This window comes from Pezoporus wallicus, unplaced genomic scaffold, assembly GCF_028554395.1.
Source record: "Pezoporus wallicus isolate ANWC-B61680 ecotype Strahan unplaced genomic scaffold, APGP_CSIRO_Pwel_v1 contig_13954, whole genome shotgun sequence".
Taxonomy (NCBI): Eukaryota; Metazoa; Chordata; class Aves; order Psittaciformes; family Psittacidae; genus Pezoporus; species Pezoporus wallicus.
The window spans coordinates 3,473,066-3,490,148 of record NW_026638000.1 but is presented as its reverse complement, the minus strand read 5'-3'; the positions used below and the strand labels follow the sequence as shown (position 1 = coordinate 3,490,148).

The window sequence follows — 17,083 nt, the reverse complement described above, 5'->3', positions numbered from 1 at the left end:
ACTATGACTCTTCAGCCTGCTAGAACTGCGGTATGTATTCTTTTATGGAGGTGCCTCTCTTGTGCAGAGAAGGAGCTGAGATGTACCTCAACTGAATTGTCAGTGTTTTCTGTGTGTTTGTGTGTAACTGAGGCAGTGACCAAGAAACATCATCTCTGCATGGGTCTAGGTAGCTTTTTTTCTCCTCTTTCCTGATAGCAATCCATGACTGAGGACAAAAGTGAGACTTGAATTGCTGTATGTTCCACAGTACGATTGGAAAATCATAGTTTAATCATCCTCTGAAATGCATGGAACAGTTATGAGTCACTGGTGCTGTGTAATGCTCGGTGGTATCCAACTGATCCTTCAGAGGATATAAATCCTGTGTCCTTCATAGGTATAAATCACGCACAAAGCCATAATTTTAACAGAATTTTAAGCCATAACTTGCACTGCCATAATTTTCTGGCCTAGTTCTCTCTGGTTTTGGTTCATCAAACAGTTCAGGGAATGAGGTATGTGCATATGGAGTTCCTTATGCTGGCTGACATTGGTCTTCATCTGTGACAAAGCATGTGAAAGTTAATGGGGGAGTAACTCCTGTGTATTGCTGGTCTTTTCATGTCTTGATAATAAAGTATGTTGGAGACAGTATAGTTTAGCAAGCAGAATACATGTAGGTGCTGCAGTAGTGCTGTAAATAGAGAGGGATGGATGTGGAGAAGATGCTCATTGGCCTTTAAGAAATTTCTAATGTTAAATAAAGGTAATGTATGAAAATGTGCCATTAGTGGTAGTGTATCCTTCTAGGGAATTCTTCTATTGTTGGAAGCTGTGTTAATAGCTTCTCAGATGGAAGCACTGCTGGTGCCAGTGCCGTTTTGTCAACAGTGAAGTGTGAAATGGCATCATTCTGCACAGGAAGTTTTCTGCTGCTAGAGGAAGATGGATAAATAGAGAAATGTGAGACACGAGGAAGCTGTGCACTGCCTGAGTACTTGTTTTTAGCACAGCATTTAGGTGCTTTCCTTTCCTTTCTAAAAAGCTTCCACAAGGTGGCAACCTGAATACGTGGAATGCAGAGGATTCCATTAAGATTGGTACCTAACCCAGCAAATGTCCCAAGTAACTGTGTAAATTGGTTAGTTCTGTTGCCTCCTAAGTGTTGTCAAAGAAGGGGTTTTGGTTTGTGGGGTTTTCCCCTCTGTTGCTTTCCCATTGTGTGAGTAGGGTTTTCTATTGAAGATTCCCTACAGGGAAAGTGATAGAGTTTGAATGCTGTGAAATGGGACTGTTGTTACAACAGGTTACACTTGTTTAAACAATAGTGGATTGAGGCTCAGCTTGAAGCTGCCTTTTGCTTTACCTAAGTACCTCATGTACATCTCATGTGTTTCCTCCATTCTGCTCTGTAGAAGAAAACATCTGCCTTCTGTTTAGTAACAGGCTGAAAGGGAGGAGGTTGAGCTCACAAATGCTATTTCAGGTTTCAGATGCACTTTGGCAGAGAACATGTAGTAAAACTAAATGTTTTGATAGTGAAACTTGCAGACTAGCAATGAAACCAGATGAAATCGGAGCTTTACCCTCTAAAAGTTAAAAGCATGAGCATAACTGAACTTGGCTGTGTATATCAGGGGAAAGAAGTAACTGAAAGTAATACTTGGTTCTGGGAATTCTTGTAACTTACCCTGGAAATACTTTGCACCTCAGTGGCTTTTATTGACTGCCTGTTCTGATCAATAAGCAAACCCCTCTGATTTCTGCCTAGTGTTAGGGATTTAATGGTGTTTCACCATTTCTTAGTAATTCTTGAAGCATTTGCAAGGTATCTGATGTATAATTAATGTACATGATTAATATGTACACAACCATGCTTTATTTATAACAGCAATGCCAGTATTTTAGGGTTTTTCTAGTTTGGCTCACTTGATTATCCGTCTTGGATGCTAAATGTGACATGGTAGGAAATGAGAGACTCCAGAGGAAACACCAGTCATATTCTTCCACTGGGATAGCCATCAATGTTATGTAATAACTGATAACTTGCAGAATCCAGTCCTGTGGTCAGGTTAATAGCCTGTATAACCTGCTTTGTTATTAGGGTCATTAATGAAGAAGAAGCTGTTCTTCAAACCAACAAGCAGGTTTACTCTCTTCTCCTGCGGGCAACTGCCAACAGAAGCCTGACTCTGCTGGAGCGGGTGGAAGTGATCCTGAATTTACTGGAGCAGCTCACTCAGAACTCAGACACTGGCAGTGCAGGAATCCAGTGACTGCCATGCTGTGGAACAGCCCAACAGTGCCTTGCTTCACATGGGATTGGTGGTATTGTATCTTTTCCCATGCGATATTCCTATTTATTGCAGGTGGTAATAGAGCCTGCGTTGTTACATTGTACGTGTGGGGGAAAAGCAGGAATTCCTGTTTATCCCATGAGCCCCCTGCGATGGTGTTTCTTTGTTTGAAGTGCCACGCTGGGGTTCTGCATAGAAACAGAAACACTTCTCGTGTTGGAGAAATTCCCTATTTTTCAGATAAGGGGCTTTGCAGTGGTATCAATGTCTTGCATACAAATGTAATCTCACAGTTGCTCGAGTTGATGTTTCATGGAATACACTTTGTAAGCAAGGCTGGATTGAAACACTTTAACCCATAATGTCAGCCTGGAGCTGTACAAGCAAGTTTCTGTTGCATATATGGATACACTGCTATTAGTAGTTACTATCCACAGAGATGTGTGCTTTTCCAGGTGTGCTGCAGGACTCCGCCAAATAGGGGCCATCCCTGGGCTTCACTCCAGCAAGTTGAGTGGGTTTAGCTGTGTTTGAATTGATTAAGAAGAGTATTATTATGTTTTTCAGACTTGAAACTGTGAATAAATGAGAGCATATTTTTAAATAAAATTTATTTATTAAATACAGACTGCTGCATGGGTCTGCCTTGGGGTTACTGGTGATGGCAGCAACACCCTCATCAAAGCAGCAAGCTGCTCACCAGAATGAAAACTATGGGAAAGGCAGGAGAGACTGGAAATTATCCAAATCAGGCCTAACAAGCAAGTCTTGCCTTAGAATGTGCAGGCTCTGTTTTTTGGAAGTAAGTATCATTTCAGAGAATCATAGAATCACAGAATTTGGGCTGGAAGACATGTTAAAGCTCATCCAGTTCCAACCCCTGCCACGGGCAGGGACACCTTCCACTAGAGCAGCTTGCTCCAAGCCCCTGTGTCCAACCTGGCCTTGAACACTGCCAGGGATGGGGCAGCCACAGCTTCTCTGGGCACCCTGTGCCAGCGCCTCAGCACCCTCCCAGGGAAGAGCTTCTGCCTAAGAGCTCATCTCAGTCTCCCCTCTGGCAGGTTAAAGCCATTCCCCTTGGCCTGTCCCTACAGGCCTTTGTCCAAAGCCCCTCTCCAGGTTTCCTGCAGCCCCTTTAGGCACTGGAGCTGCTCTCAGGTCTCCCCTTCAGGAGCCTTCTCTTCTCCAGGCTGACCCAGCCCAGCTCTCTCAGCCTGGCTCCAGAGCAGAGCTGCTCCAGCCCTCACAGCATCTCCATGGCCTCCTCTGGACTTGCTTCAACAGGTCCATAAATACTTCTCAAGTCTATAATACTTCTGAGATTCTATTTCATCCTAAGAAATGGAACTCCTTGAGAAAGCAAAATGGCTGTTTTATTGTGTCCGGGCTGACTGATGAATCCACACACACAGTTTGACATGACTTCAGTTCACAGTAACATAATTAGGCTCAGATTAACTCTTACTCCTGGTACAGAGCATCTCACCTAATTGGGAATTCAGGTCATAGACTCAGAATTAAGCTAATAGAAATTTACAGCAAATGAGGATTTCTCTGTTAGTCTCTGAACCTCAGCACTGCACTGAATGACTTTCATGGGGATTATAATTAAGTTATTATGATTTAGATCTGCTCTGAATTCCTCAGCAGTAGCAGTGGTGCTAAATAGGATTACTGTTTCCTCTTTCACAGATAAACAACTCAAGCATAAACCACATCCAAAACAGACACCTCTAACACCATTATTAACTATGATAAGTCAGTTTATTTTGCCTTTAATAAATCCTCCTCCTTTACAGGAATAGAAACCAAAACCTAATTTATAGGACTCTGTACTGGAGGGATAGGGAATGGTAATAGCTGACCTGCTTTTAGCTCCACATGGTGCAGCTTCACCCTAAGAATGGTCCTATTCCACTGAGTATCTACAATCATCATTTTAATATCAACATCTGAAAAGCAGACCAATGAACAAGTAAGCTTTACAACAGGAACCACCTTATTGTGTGTATGGTTTTCATCTATAAAAGAGCAGGATGGGTGTAGAACTGATTCTACAGACACATGAAAGCCTTACCTGGTGTGTAGGTGCTACCTGAGGTCATACACTGAACTTATCTCACTGAGCTCTGAGGCAAATCAGCCTCTCACACTGAGCTTTCAAGGAATAACCACATGAAGTATTTACACTGCACACATGAGAGAAGGGGAGTAACTGATACTTTAAGGGATGCTGGACAAATCCTAGATTTCTTCTACGTTTAGGTGCCAGCTTCTCACACCAGATGAGGACAGTGTTGCATATCCCTGAAGAACACCTCCTTGCAGAACAACAGGTCTGCAAACAAACCTTCTACAGCACTGAGTTCACCTTCAAAGTCACACTGTGCTCATTCAGGTCCAGAGCAGTTGTGTAAGTGAAGGGCTTTCTGGATTCCAGTGGCAAGGTCCTGGGGAGTGGGGCTCTCTGCAGTGCAGCTCACAGGGATTCCTGCTGCTTCCATGGCTTCAGCTGTCGTTGGACCGATGGCAGCAAACTGGAATGATGGTATTTACAGTTACAACAGGAAGGTTAGGGATGGCATCAGCTCTGACTCACTGAGGTATGCATCCTCCCTCCCCTCCCGCACTGTCGCTGTATTTCATCTTACTAAAGCTTTTATCCATTTCAGGTTGAAGAATCTCAGTATTAAAAACCACCCATCAGTGGAGATGGGGTAAGTTAATTGGAGAAAATACTTCCAGGTGAAATTCCTTTTTCTTTCTTTTATAAAGGCTCTCAGCTATATAATAACATCTGTATTTGCTGTTACCTGGGATTTTTGCAGAGAAATAAGCACAAAGAGAGAAAATGAAGGTTTGTAAGAGGTGTAACAGCTTTTCTATCTCTCATTCGCAACCCCAGGCTTACTCCCTGTTGTATCTCACCAGTTTTGAAGAGACAATACCTTGATATGATTGATATAATCTCCTAAAAGCTTCTGAATGTGCTGGAGGCAAAATTTGACACCGGATGGACTGAAGAACACAATACTTGCTGGAATTCCCTGAGTAAAAGTAACCACAGGTTGGCATGGATTCCTCACTCTTCCCAGTACACTTTCTCACATACATCACTTCAGCTGTGTTTGTATGTTTGGGAAGTGTTATTATTGATGAGAAAACACAGTTAACTAAGCCAAGAGAAATGGTTTCCTGTGGTGCAGGCAGCAACCCCCCAGTTCCACCACAGAACACTGAGATTGGTGTGTGACTAAAATCAAGTACTTTGTCACACAAGTGCTTGGAGATAGATACACTGAAAGTGTTCTGGAGCTGTTCTTGTTCTGTTCAGCCAAAAACTCAGCAAGTTATTTCCCTGAATCATAGAACCCCAGACTGGTTTGTGTTGGAAGGGACCTTAAAGCTCATCCAGTTCCAACCCCTGCCACGGGCAGGGACACCTTCCACTAGAGCAGCTTGCTCCAGCCCCTGTGTCCAACCTGGCCTTGAACACTGCCAGGGATGGGGCAGCCACAGCTTCTCTGGGTACCCTGTGCCAGCGCCTCAGCACCCTCACAGGGAAGAGCTTCTGCCTAAGAGCTCATCTCAGTCTCCCCTCTGGCAGGTTAAAGCCATTCCCACAAGGAATACTGCAAGGTATTATCAGTGTCCAATACCTGTTGTGAGAAATAACTGCTCAAAGACTCCTGCAGATGAGCATGCTGGGTTGTTTGATAAACAGTGAGGCTTTCCAGAGTTATACCTGCAATTAGGATACACAGCCATCATTAAACAGAGCTTCATTAATTTCTATCCTTTCAGTAAAACACTCCAAATATAAATCAGATTTACGTGTATCATTTTAGGCTAAAAACATAGAGGAAAACAAATTCTGTGAAGGATTTGTAGGTATTTCTAGTTGCAAGATATCCCAAAGCATCTGTAAACCAAAGACCTCAAAGTACACTGGATACCAGGCAAATCTGGCATCACTTCCATGCATGAGCTACCTTCCATCCCACAGATGAGAACACAAGTGAGGAACAAGGCAAATAACCATGTAGCTCAGTCCCAGAGCTGGGGGCAGCAATCCCACCTGTCAGTTTTCACTCCCATCCTCTAACTTCTAGCTAACATAACAGCAAATCCAAGTTTTACTCATCTAAATTGGGTTCACAAGCTTTAGATCCAGCTTTTCTCACAGCTGATGAATTAAAATGAGGCTCCAAGGGAAGTCCCACCTTTTTCTCTAAGTACTGTAGGAAGCACTTCTCTTTTCAGGGCTCCACAAGGAAAAAGGAGAGCTGAGGAACTGGATTTCTCTCCTGTAAACACACAAACCAGAACTTTAATTAACTTATATCTTTAATAAAATGTGATACATTTAATACATCTTAAAGGTATCATTGAACACTGCAGTACATGCCATGTGCTTCATCACCGACACAGCCCTAAGGTAACTTGCAGTGCATCCACAATTCAGAGGACAGAGGTATTTAGCATGTACAAGTATTCCATAACTATAATAAGAGATGCTTGTAATCAATTACAGGAAGGAAGAATGAACTCGGGACAGAATGTAAAAAGAGATTTTAAAATACAAAGATAAAACCTAAATACTTCAGCTTACACCTCCTATAACTCATGTCAGTTAATTGCAATGTCAGTGTGATGCCTGTAAGGAAACACTAATCCTTTCTAACCTGTGTTTATGAAGCACAGAAGTCCTTAGTAGGCCTGAACAATACAAGCAGCATTGGCCCTTGTGGTATCCCCTAATCCATAACCCACACCAACGTTACACTGTAATAGAACTAAAGCGTATTTGCCTTGAAAAGAGAGTAAATGCAGGTAGTTAAGGAATAAAACTCTTATTTTTCCCACTTAAGTTGAAGTGGGGACCAAAGCACAAGAGGTGAATAACAAAAGAAATATCATTACTTCAGATTTCATTTTATATCATTACTTCAGATTTAATTCTTGACACCAAATCCTAATGGTATAAACAATGTAGAGCTTTTCATTTACTTATAATTTTATGTATAAACAAATATAACATGTATAACAGGGAACATGATGTAATTTAATCTGTACTTCAGGGGTTGTTATAAACCATGTGATAAATGGAGAGCATATAAATAGGTCCAATCCAATAAATCATGGAGTGTGATTATAGGTAACAAGAAGAAGCAGTCCCCAGTGATTGAAGTTCACTGTTTGCTTATCAAAACTGAAGGGTGTTCAAAGGCAGGCATTTTCCAAGGATAATGGAAATGTTGCAGTGTTGTGTTAAACAGCTGCTGGTCTAGTGTGAGGCATCCCTACCCATGGCAGGGGGTTGGAACTGGATGAGCTTTAAGGTCCCTTCCAACCCAAACCATTGAACCCAAACCCAAATCATGATTCTATGATTCTCTATGCTGGGTATCAGAAATGCTGCTGGCTCTGGATTGAACCTCTGCTCTCACCATCAAGTGCTGTTCCCCATCCAGCTCCCTCTGTGACCGCCAGCTCCTAACTATGCAGGAACTTGCAGGCAAAGCAGGGAACAGTCTCAGGATCAAACACAGCCGTTAAGTATTGGATCTGTGAACCCAGCAGCTCCCATAGGAGGAGGAAGAGCCAGGCTGATCCTCAGAGGGACTCCAAATAACTAAGATGTTACAATGCAGTAACTGTGCTACCACAGGCTCACCAAGGTCAAGTTTTTCTGCTCCTGGTACTACATGGATTGTCTTCCTTAGACCTGATCTTAGGTTCTTTCCCATTCACATACAACAGGAAGATACAGGTATTTTTCTCATCTTCCTTCTCTAAAAAGCAACCAACTTTCATCTGCAAACTGGCAAACACTAATTCACTACCAGAAGCAGACTTTCTAGCACTAAAACATCAGCTAAAACCTTTCTTTGGTTTAAAGTATCTGTTGGATACTTTGGTTATTTTTCACTTAATGGCATTTTTGCGTTGAAAATTAATTTTTTAGTATTTATTATTTAATCTTGTGTTGGCAACTATCACTTTTAGCCTGAAATATTCCATATAATTAAAATATCTTATTTGCACATGAGTTACAGAGCACCCACAAAAAACAATACTTGCCAGCTCCTATCACATTTTACTTCTATTTCTCTGCTACTATGCAGACCTTGCTAACCAGCAGGCTCTTTCATATGTCTGGATGTGGTTCTGAGCAACCTGGTATAACTGAAGATGGCCCTACTCATTGCAAGGGTTGGACTCGATGAGCTTTACAGGTCCCTTCCAATCCAAACTATTCCATGATTCTACATCAAACATTATGCCTAACAGCCAAAAGCAATGTGTCAGGGTTCTTGACATCACTTCCACTCCTGAAGCACCCAGCACCTTATTCAGCAGGTTCACAAAGTGTGGTCAGCAGCAGGGCTTTGAAAACAGCAGATACAATCATTCACCCAACATCCAGAATAACTGCAATTGTCTCTGTTGTTCTCTGACCAGGGTGAGCCAAAGGCATACTATTTACCTGACTGGCTCAATGATGGGGCTTTTCAAAGCCACAAGCTCTGTTCAATGAGTGGACACTGAATTAGCCTCTAGATGCTTCCCTTTTTAAAGCAGGGGCAGAAAGTCCTTCAATGAAATATATACCGGAATATATATACCTGTATCAGACTGAAAGCTACCCTCTCATTTCATTCTGAGCTCCCCATGGAAAATGCATCCCAGGCCATATAAAGTACAAAGAAGCTCTGCCAACTATCAGGTTGCTGCAGAGACACTGAACCTTAAGTGTGATTTTCATCTTGTACAAAGCCTATTCGAGCAGCCAGTTTCAGAGGGCTTGGGGGCTATTCTGCTGACTTCTGTCGCTAACTGTTCCCCCCAGCAGATAGAGGTACACTTTGAAGGTGCTGAAAAATAGGTACCTCTGAAGCCATGTGTTAATTCTGAGGAAAGGAGCTCCCCTGATTGACTTTCAGCTATGGCATAGCAAAAAATCCCCAGCATCAACTGGTTTAAAGCAAGGACAGTCAGGTCAGCCTGAAGTTCCCAGAGAACCAGCACACCTGTTGTCATGATCATTTAAATCTTATGAATAAGCAGCAATCTCCAGTCATTGCAGCTCTGATCTTTCAGTACAAGAATACTCTGCCTACCGGGTCATACAGTATTAGTAACCATTTACAGAGTATAAGATTTCATGTAAATTAGTACTTTGTATAGGTATTTAAAAGTATTTTTATCACCTTTTAGAGATGTCACCCCCATTCCCAGAAGCTGAATTCACAGGACCTACACACAAGATATATACATATATATATGTAGTATGTACTTCTCTGTTTCAGTGTGTGCTCAATGGTACTTACAGGAAGTTCTGAACCAATGGGAGGTACATAAGCTTCATTTAAGCAGATCTGAGAAACTTACTTGAGCAAATATATTCAGCTAATTTCTCAGCATTTCCAGACGTTTCTCCCTGTGGAGTAAGGCCGATTTCTTCCACTAGAACCAGAAGCAGCAAAGAAAACTATTGAAATCAATGAGAGCAATTCACATTTACAGTCACAGAAACACAGAGACACAACTTGATCCTAACACACAAATACTTCTTTGAAAAGCCAAAAAAAAAATAGTAGTGATATGCTATGAAAAATGTGATTTTTGCTCTAGGAAGACATACATGAAAAAGTAGAAATGAGGAATTCTGGGGATAACTAAGCTGTTTGGGAGACTTTTTAAACTCTTGTCCTTGAAACAGTGAAACAGAAAGCACTGTCTGGCTACGCATGGGCTGCAGTTCCTGGCATGGTTTGGTTGTAGCTTCCCACTGAGCAATATCACTGTCCTCTCTAATGAAGGCTGAAATCCAATTGGAAAATCTGCTCTTATTTAAGCACATCCGTGGGGATAAGATGAATCCCTTAGAAATTAACTAGTCTGGGACTTGACTGATTCAAGATGCATGTTAGGTGTCACTAGTTAGTGATCTAGTGCTGCTACCAGCCTGCCTGAAGAAACACACCAGGACATTTCCATATTTCTTGTTGTAGAAGCAGAAAAACATCCAGATTTTCCCAGTTTTTCCATGGTATTCCCTGTGTAGTTCAGTGGAAGCTAAAGCTACAATGCAATTTTACAGCAAGAAAGGCTTTCATGAAGTACAATCTATGTTGCATGTTTGCTATGCACCAAAAAGGTGTATTGCACCAGATGAAAATCAGTGTTGAGATAAACAAGGCAGCTGGACCACTGAAGTGAATGGGAAATAAGAGTGGTGTCTTCTGCCTGGCAAAGAACTCAAAGAACACTTGAGGGTAAGAAGGGCCAGTGCACTTAACCTTATACAGTCATAATTCTCATCATCCAATTTCATTTCCAAAGTGAATGAGAAAAAAAGCACACATAAATTAAGTACAAAGGGGGTTTTGCCATTTTTTTGACCAAATCTTTAAAGTTGTTACCACCACATCACAATAAAGCCAGTGGGAAACCAGAAGGTGGGTCCTTAGCTGAAGTAAGCATGTAGAGTTCTGATCTGTACACAATTACCTGTCATCAAAATTACCCCTTTATAATATCATAGAATGGTTCAAGTTGAAAAGGACCTCCAGTTCCAACCCCCTGCCATGGGCAGGGACACCTTCAACTAGACCATGTTGCCCAAGGCTCTGTCCAGCCTGGCCTTGAACACTGCCAGGGACGGAGCATTCACCACTTCTCTGGGCACCCTGTGCCAGCGCCTCAGCACCGTCACTGGAAGAACTTCTTTAACCTGAACCTCCCCTGTTTCAGTTTGATCCCATTCCCTCATGTCCTATCACTGTATTTTTTCTTAGCACCCCCGAACAGCAGCTAATACTCACAAAATCATACTTACAAGAGAGATTTATCTAAGACTTCTATTCCTAAATCCCAACTTACCTAAAGAAGCTGTTGCTTTTCCTACCACATACACTGGTTTGGTATCCCACTTTTGTTTAAGGGATTTTGACCAGGCTGAAAAACATTAAATTACATTAAATTTAAGCATGTAGCAACAAAATATGAATGTTAAATGAGTATCTGGACTTCAGTTAAATCTACAAATACAGCTAAATAAGAACAACTAATACTCCACTACATTCCAGCAAATCTGGATGCACTACATGAATTTTTAATGTGCTTTTTCAATGTAAACAGTCTATAACATGTTTTTAAAAGCTTCATTTGAGTAAACTGTTCTTAGCTGCTTTTGTTAAGCAGCATTTTTAATGTACACTTGCCCTATGGTGGATGACGTGCAACTTGCAACGTTCATTTATATTTTGGCATTAAGAACTCAACAAAACTCACAGGAAAAAAGGCACGTAGTACAAAGGGAGATTTAGGCATACAAACTGGTGGTTTGCCATTGAAGGTTGAGGCAAAACAACCAATATAATATTCTATGCCAACAAATAAAAGGGTAAGAATCTACATCCATGCACTACAGTTCTCGATAAGCTCTTTCCTACAGAAGACAAAAGAGAAACCGGTTATGTTTTGAACATACATCAAAACCAAGTTATCAACTCAGAAATCAAATGTACCCAAGACCAAAACAAAATTACTAGGAAATGGTTTTCCTCCTTCAGGCAGTAAGTTAGGGTTCCAGCTACCTGATCCCTAGGCCTGACATCCTAATGGGTCAGAAACAGATACACTAAGCTGTCGTGGTTTAAACCCAGTCAGGTAACTTGTTCACTCACTCCTAGTGAGTGGTGCCGAGCTGACAACAATCGAGGTCCGTGTCCGTCTCTCCCCCCCCCCGCACCGGGGCTCTCCCCTTCCCCGCTCCCGGGGTTGAGACAAGAACAGTCCAGCAACAAATCACCACTGCTACTATCAGCTAAAACAATGATAAGGGAAAATAACAAGGGAAGAGAATACGATACCACCGGCCAAGAAAGCGAGTTCCACCCGGAAGCCCGTGTCCTTCCGGGTAACTCCTAGTTACCCCCCACCCCGGGCATGACGTGCTGTGGTATGGAATACCTCCCCGGCTAGCCCGGGTCAGGCGCCCCGTCTCTGCTTCCTCACAGCTTCCCCTCCTCCCTGGCAGACCATGAGCCTCACAGAGTCCTTGGTCAGGGTAAACATCACTTAGCAACACCCGAAAACATCGGCTTCACCAACACTGTTCTCAAGCTAGAAGTCAAAACACAGCACTGCACCAGTTAACACAAAGGAAAAAACATGACTGCTACTGCTGAACCCAGGACATAAGCCTTTTACTATCTTGCTCTAAAACAGTGCAGCACAGGACATTGTGTTCCTTTCCAGTGTTCTTGCAGGAAAAAACAAACTACAACAGTAAAATAAGCAATTAGAGAAAACTATTCGATAGAAAGAAAAATCGAAGGATTTATTCAAAGTAACTTTGAAAGGAACCCAAATAGGAACTAAAGCCTAATTTTACTGATTAAAATAGGTATTTCAGCAGCTCCTAAAAGTCCTAATCAAGATTCGGGATGAACTCTAGATATATCTGACCAAAAATCCTGCTGCTGAAAATGCTAAAGCAAGCTAACAGTCTCAGTGTATTTACTGCTTACGTGTGAGCATAACCTTACTGCATACGCCTACAGCCCAAATACGGAGCAGATGAAGTAAGAAAACAATTTAAGTGTACATAGAAACTCAAGGCCAGAAGTTATCACTTAGCATAAGAATTTAGAAGAGTTTACAAGGATTTGATAGATCACTGGTACGGTAATTTCTATTTAGCACTCTGCAGGATTCTTACAACCAATCTGTTGGCTTTTATGTTTCAATGTATCTTCACTGCTTTTTTAGCTGATACTTTATTCACTTGAGAAATGTTATATTCAAGACAGAAATGTCTGTTTCTGTAAGACTTCATGTGAATTATATAGGCATAGAAGGAGCACTGAACATGTTCTTCTCTTTCAGGGAGGAAAGTAGTCAGCAAGAAAAACTAGGGACTGCAGCAAGGTATTCCTTATACATGAGACAAGCACAACTGGAAAAGCTCACAGTAATGAGTGGTTTGACCCAAAAGCTCTTTCCTTTCATTTTTAACAGCAGCACAAGGGCAGAAAACCCAACCCTTAAAAGCTGAATTGAGCATGAGGTCTTTATGATGCCGAAAGAACTGTGAAACAGCTTTTTAATATAGGTATACTGTGACACCTACTTGTGGGTGAAATAAAATTACAAACTTCAGAAAGTACTGAAACAGAAAGACCAAGGAATACAGACATGTGCTTACCTTCATTTTTACTCTTCTCTTTTAAACATATCTTGATGGCCTCTAATGCTCTTGGACTAGTAAAAATTAGGCCTCCATAGCATTCTGGATGAGAAAGCTACTTAAAAACAGTAAATTTAAGAAATAAATGAGTAAATAAATTTAAAAAATCTAGTTGATCAATTTTTTATAATCTTGTGAAGAACAGAACAGCTTCAATAAATGCCTGAAATGGGCAAATATGACAGTACTTTTCATCAGGGACTGTAGTGACAGGACAAGGGGTGATGGGTTTAAAGCGAAACAGGGGAAGTTCAGGTTAGAGATAAGGAAGAAGTTCTTTACTGTGAGGGTGCTGAGGCACTGGCACAGGGTGCCCAGGGAAGTGTAAATGCTCCATTGCTGGCAGTGTTCAAGGCCAGACTGGACGGGGCTTGGGCTGGTTTGTGTTGGAAGGGACCTTAAAGCTCAACCAGTTCCAACCCCTGCCACAGGCATGGACACCTTCCATTAGAGTAGGCTGCTCCAGCCCCTCACCATCCTCATTTTAAAATGAAACACATACACTGAAGAACCAACAGAAAGAGAACACCCACTATGCAATTTTATTGCATGTAACTAGGAGGTGCAGGGCACAATTTCAGCACAATGTAAGGGCAAACCTCAGGTAACCTTTAGTTGTCACTAGCGTCTTCTAATCTTTTATTCTGACAAACTGCCCCAAAGCCTGTGGTGATCCATGGTCCATGAAGCTAAACATGAATTCTATCTGGCCAGCATAATTCTTTAACAAGTATGAGCAGCATATTTGATGTTGTCTACAATAATGTCTTGTGTTGTATACAATATTATGGTTTTTACAACTGTGTTTGTAGAAGCACAAAAAGAGCTACCACAAAGGGCACTACCAGATCAAAATAAGACACAGTATCTTGGTAACCATGACCAAACCCTGTAGAAAATAAGACAAATGAAACAATTTGAAACTTACCTTTTCAAATAAGCTTTCAAGAGATAGGAATTCAAATGACAAAACTGGTATCAAAGTGGCTTCAAATCTGTATAATCCTAATGCCTATCAAAAGAAGGTTTACAGCTTTTAAAATAGATTTCAAACAGTAGTTTTTTTTTTCTTTTTCAAAGAACTGATTAAGCACAAATATACCTTTTTACTAAAATAAGATACAAAGGCACCTTATTTGCTTTTACTAGTGACTCGAGGTTGGTTTTGCTAGTTATTCAGTACTGCAACAGAATACTATACAAACAGCTGTGGACCTGAGGCCTCCTACTGAATAGTTACAGCACAGAGTTACGTACTACATATGTAAGTCTGAAGTCCCTAAGTGCCAAATGATCACTCAGTCCTGCAAATATTCCTGTACCTCCCTGAAATGCTTTTAAGTCTTCCAAGTAAGACTTACTCCCATGACTAAAGGCAATAGCACAAAGAAACACAGCAACAGGTAACCTCTTTTTCACATCACATTCCCAGTAAGATTACTAACATCGTGTATTCTTAATTCTATCCATATGAACATAACCAATATTAATTCATTAGATTGGTTTAATATCAGTGCTTTGCTGAGAACTTTAAAACTGAATTCATTGTGCATGCCCTATAACTAAGATATCTTTTCAGTAACAGCAAATTTTATAGCATACTTTTTTCCTTGGCATGATTGAAACATACATTTTGATTATTTAAACATACATTTTGATTATTTAAACATACATTTTGATTATTTTTCCTATGAAATATCATTTCAGGCACAAACTCCTCATTTCGATTAAGCATGTTTTCCATTTGAAACAGTTAAATCCATCCATCTTGCTGAACGCATGATAACAGTGAAGTGACACATTTACTTTTCCTAAAGTCTACTCACTTGAATATAGGGATCTGGTCCCGACTCTTTGTCTTTGGGATCCTTCAGCAACAGAACCTTCATTGTTTACCAAATAATTGCAGCAGAACTCTGAAATACAATAATGGAAATTATCTAAATTAGATCTAGAGGACTTTCTACTGAACAATGACTTTAATAGCTCAGCTCCTAAGAAACTGGGCTGCTAACAGCTGCACTGCTCTCTTCACAATGAGTCAGCAGTTAACGTACATTCTCTGGGCAGGAATATCCACCCAGATAAGACCAACAAATAACATGCTGCCTTTAGATAATATTGCTTAAGGGAGAAACTGTAATGAAAGTCATCAAGGAGAATACATTGTAAAAGAATTAATAACCCCTACAATGCAGCCATGAGCAGCAACCTAATAAGCTCCTATCTGTAAAAACTTACTCTGTTCAGTCATTTCATGCTAGTTTTCACCTTATGCTCATCATAATAAGTACGCAAGGGGTTATGTATCAAGGGATTTCACTTGATGCATTTGGCTCTCCCCCTTTTCAAAGGGGAAAACACACGCAGGGCAGTGTTTAAAAACCGCAAATGTACATTTGTATATGTACACCCATTTATACATCGGAGTATCATATATACAGTATTCATATGCCTTCTCTTACATAACTACAGGAAATAAGCCTGAAAAATACATACTCTGCCATTACATGGAAAATGATTGTTCTCAGTTCCTTAAAAGCTGCCTTTGGTGCTGAAATCAAAGCCTGTAAGGACACATAAGCAAATAAACCAAGCATCAAAGCAAACAACTGCAATAATACAAACAGAAACCCACCAACTGCCCATTTACCTGAATTATCTTGTTACTTTCCTATAGACTCCCTTCCTCAGCTGGACAGGGGAAAGACTCGTGGCGTGGGATAATGACAGGGAGAGATCACTCACCAATAAACCAGCATGGGCAAAACAGACTCGGCTTGGGCTGCAATGTCCAAGAGAAGACAGATCTGACCCAGGGAATCCATTAAGTTTGCGCATTCCCAAATAATAGGTATTTTAATCTGCAAGTATTCTGTGGCTGCTTTTGGTTTTACTGCTGAAAAAAATCACTTATTACAAGCCATAAACCTCCCAGACTGTTCTGTCCTTTCCACATACAAGGTTCACACAAATTTGGTGACAGATGTGACCAAATCAAAACGGGTAGAATAAACCCATTTCCAATGGTCCTCAGACCCACCACTTTCTCAGCAAGTGTGCCCCACCACTGCAGACACATCACTGGGGATCGAGCCAAAGTGACACCAGGCAGTGAGAAGGCTGACAACATCCCTAACAGGGACAAAGCACATCTTCAAACCAAAACCATGCCCATATGCACTCAAACAGCGAAGAAGTTAAAGCTCAAATATGGACTGACAGGCTGAGAGAGCTGGGCTGGGTCAGCCTGGAGAAGAGAAGGCTCCTGAAGGGGAGACCTGAGAGCAGCTCCAGTGCCTGAAGGGGCTGCAGGAAAGCTGGAGAGGGGCTTGGGACAAGGGATGTAGGTACAGGCCAAGGGGAATGGGTTTAATGTACCGAGGACAGATGCTCCAGCCAGGCAGGGAGCTGCAACACTTGACGCACACCTACACCAGGTTAGGGTTAGGAGAGGGGCGACACGGGACCCCCCTTCCCCCGCGCCCCAAACACCCTTCGCAAGCCTCAGACCCGTTCCCAGCTCCCCACGGCCTTTCCC

The 17,083-nt window shown here is 41.5% G+C and overlaps 2 protein-coding genes across 4 annotated transcripts in view; one reads left to right on the top strand and one right to left on the bottom strand.

Annotated features, from left to right (window-relative positions):
- Positions 1–2,905, top strand: part of EDRF1 (erythroid differentiation regulatory factor 1) — a 28,064-nt gene extending 25,159 nt beyond the window's left edge. For both annotated transcript variants that reach the window (XM_057408693.1, XM_057408692.1), the window contains one exon: positions 2,087–2,905. In XM_057408693.1, the coding sequence (XP_057264676.1) occupies positions 2,087–2,258 (172 nt within the window). In that variant the 3' untranslated portion in view covers positions 2,259–2,905. The remainder of the gene's footprint in view (positions 1–2,086) is intronic.
- Positions 2,906–3,633: 728 nt separating this feature from the next.
- Positions 3,634–17,057, bottom strand: UROS (uroporphyrinogen III synthase). Of its 2 annotated transcripts, XM_057408699.1 has the most exons (11): positions 16,924–17,057; positions 16,042–16,109; positions 15,369–15,458; positions 14,471–14,554; positions 13,501–13,597; positions 11,172–11,246; positions 9,678–9,752; positions 6,506–6,589; positions 5,942–6,027; positions 5,231–5,329; positions 3,634–4,819 (listed from the first exon to the last, which is right to left on the bottom strand). In XM_057408699.1, the coding sequence occupies exons 3-11, from the start codon at positions 15,429–15,431 to the stop codon at positions 4,673–4,675; spliced, it is 810 nt and encodes a 269-aa protein (XP_057264682.1). In that variant the 5' UTR covers positions 15,432–15,458; positions 16,042–16,109; positions 16,924–17,057; the 3' UTR covers positions 3,634–4,672. The 2 variants fall into 2 exon arrangements, with proteins under 2 accessions (XP_057264682.1, XP_057264684.1); XM_057408701.1 differs by lacking the exon at positions 9,678–9,752.
- Positions 17,058–17,083: the final 26 nt, after the last annotated feature.

Bases quoted from the DNA above. Each gene is read 5' to 3' on its own strand.
- UROS (XM_057408699.1), bottom strand. From the start codon at position 15,431: ATGAAGGTTCTGTTGCTGAAGGATCCCAAAGACAAAGAGTCGGGACCA. The intron at 11,247-13,500 runs GTAAGCACATGT...AATGTTTTTCAG, and splicing joins AGAGAAGAGTAAAAATGAAG to CCTGGTCAAAATCCCTTAAA. The intron at 9,753-11,171 runs GTAAGTTGGGAT...TTCTGGTTCTAG, and splicing joins AAAAGCAACAGCTTCTTTAG to TGGAAGAAATCGGCCTTACT.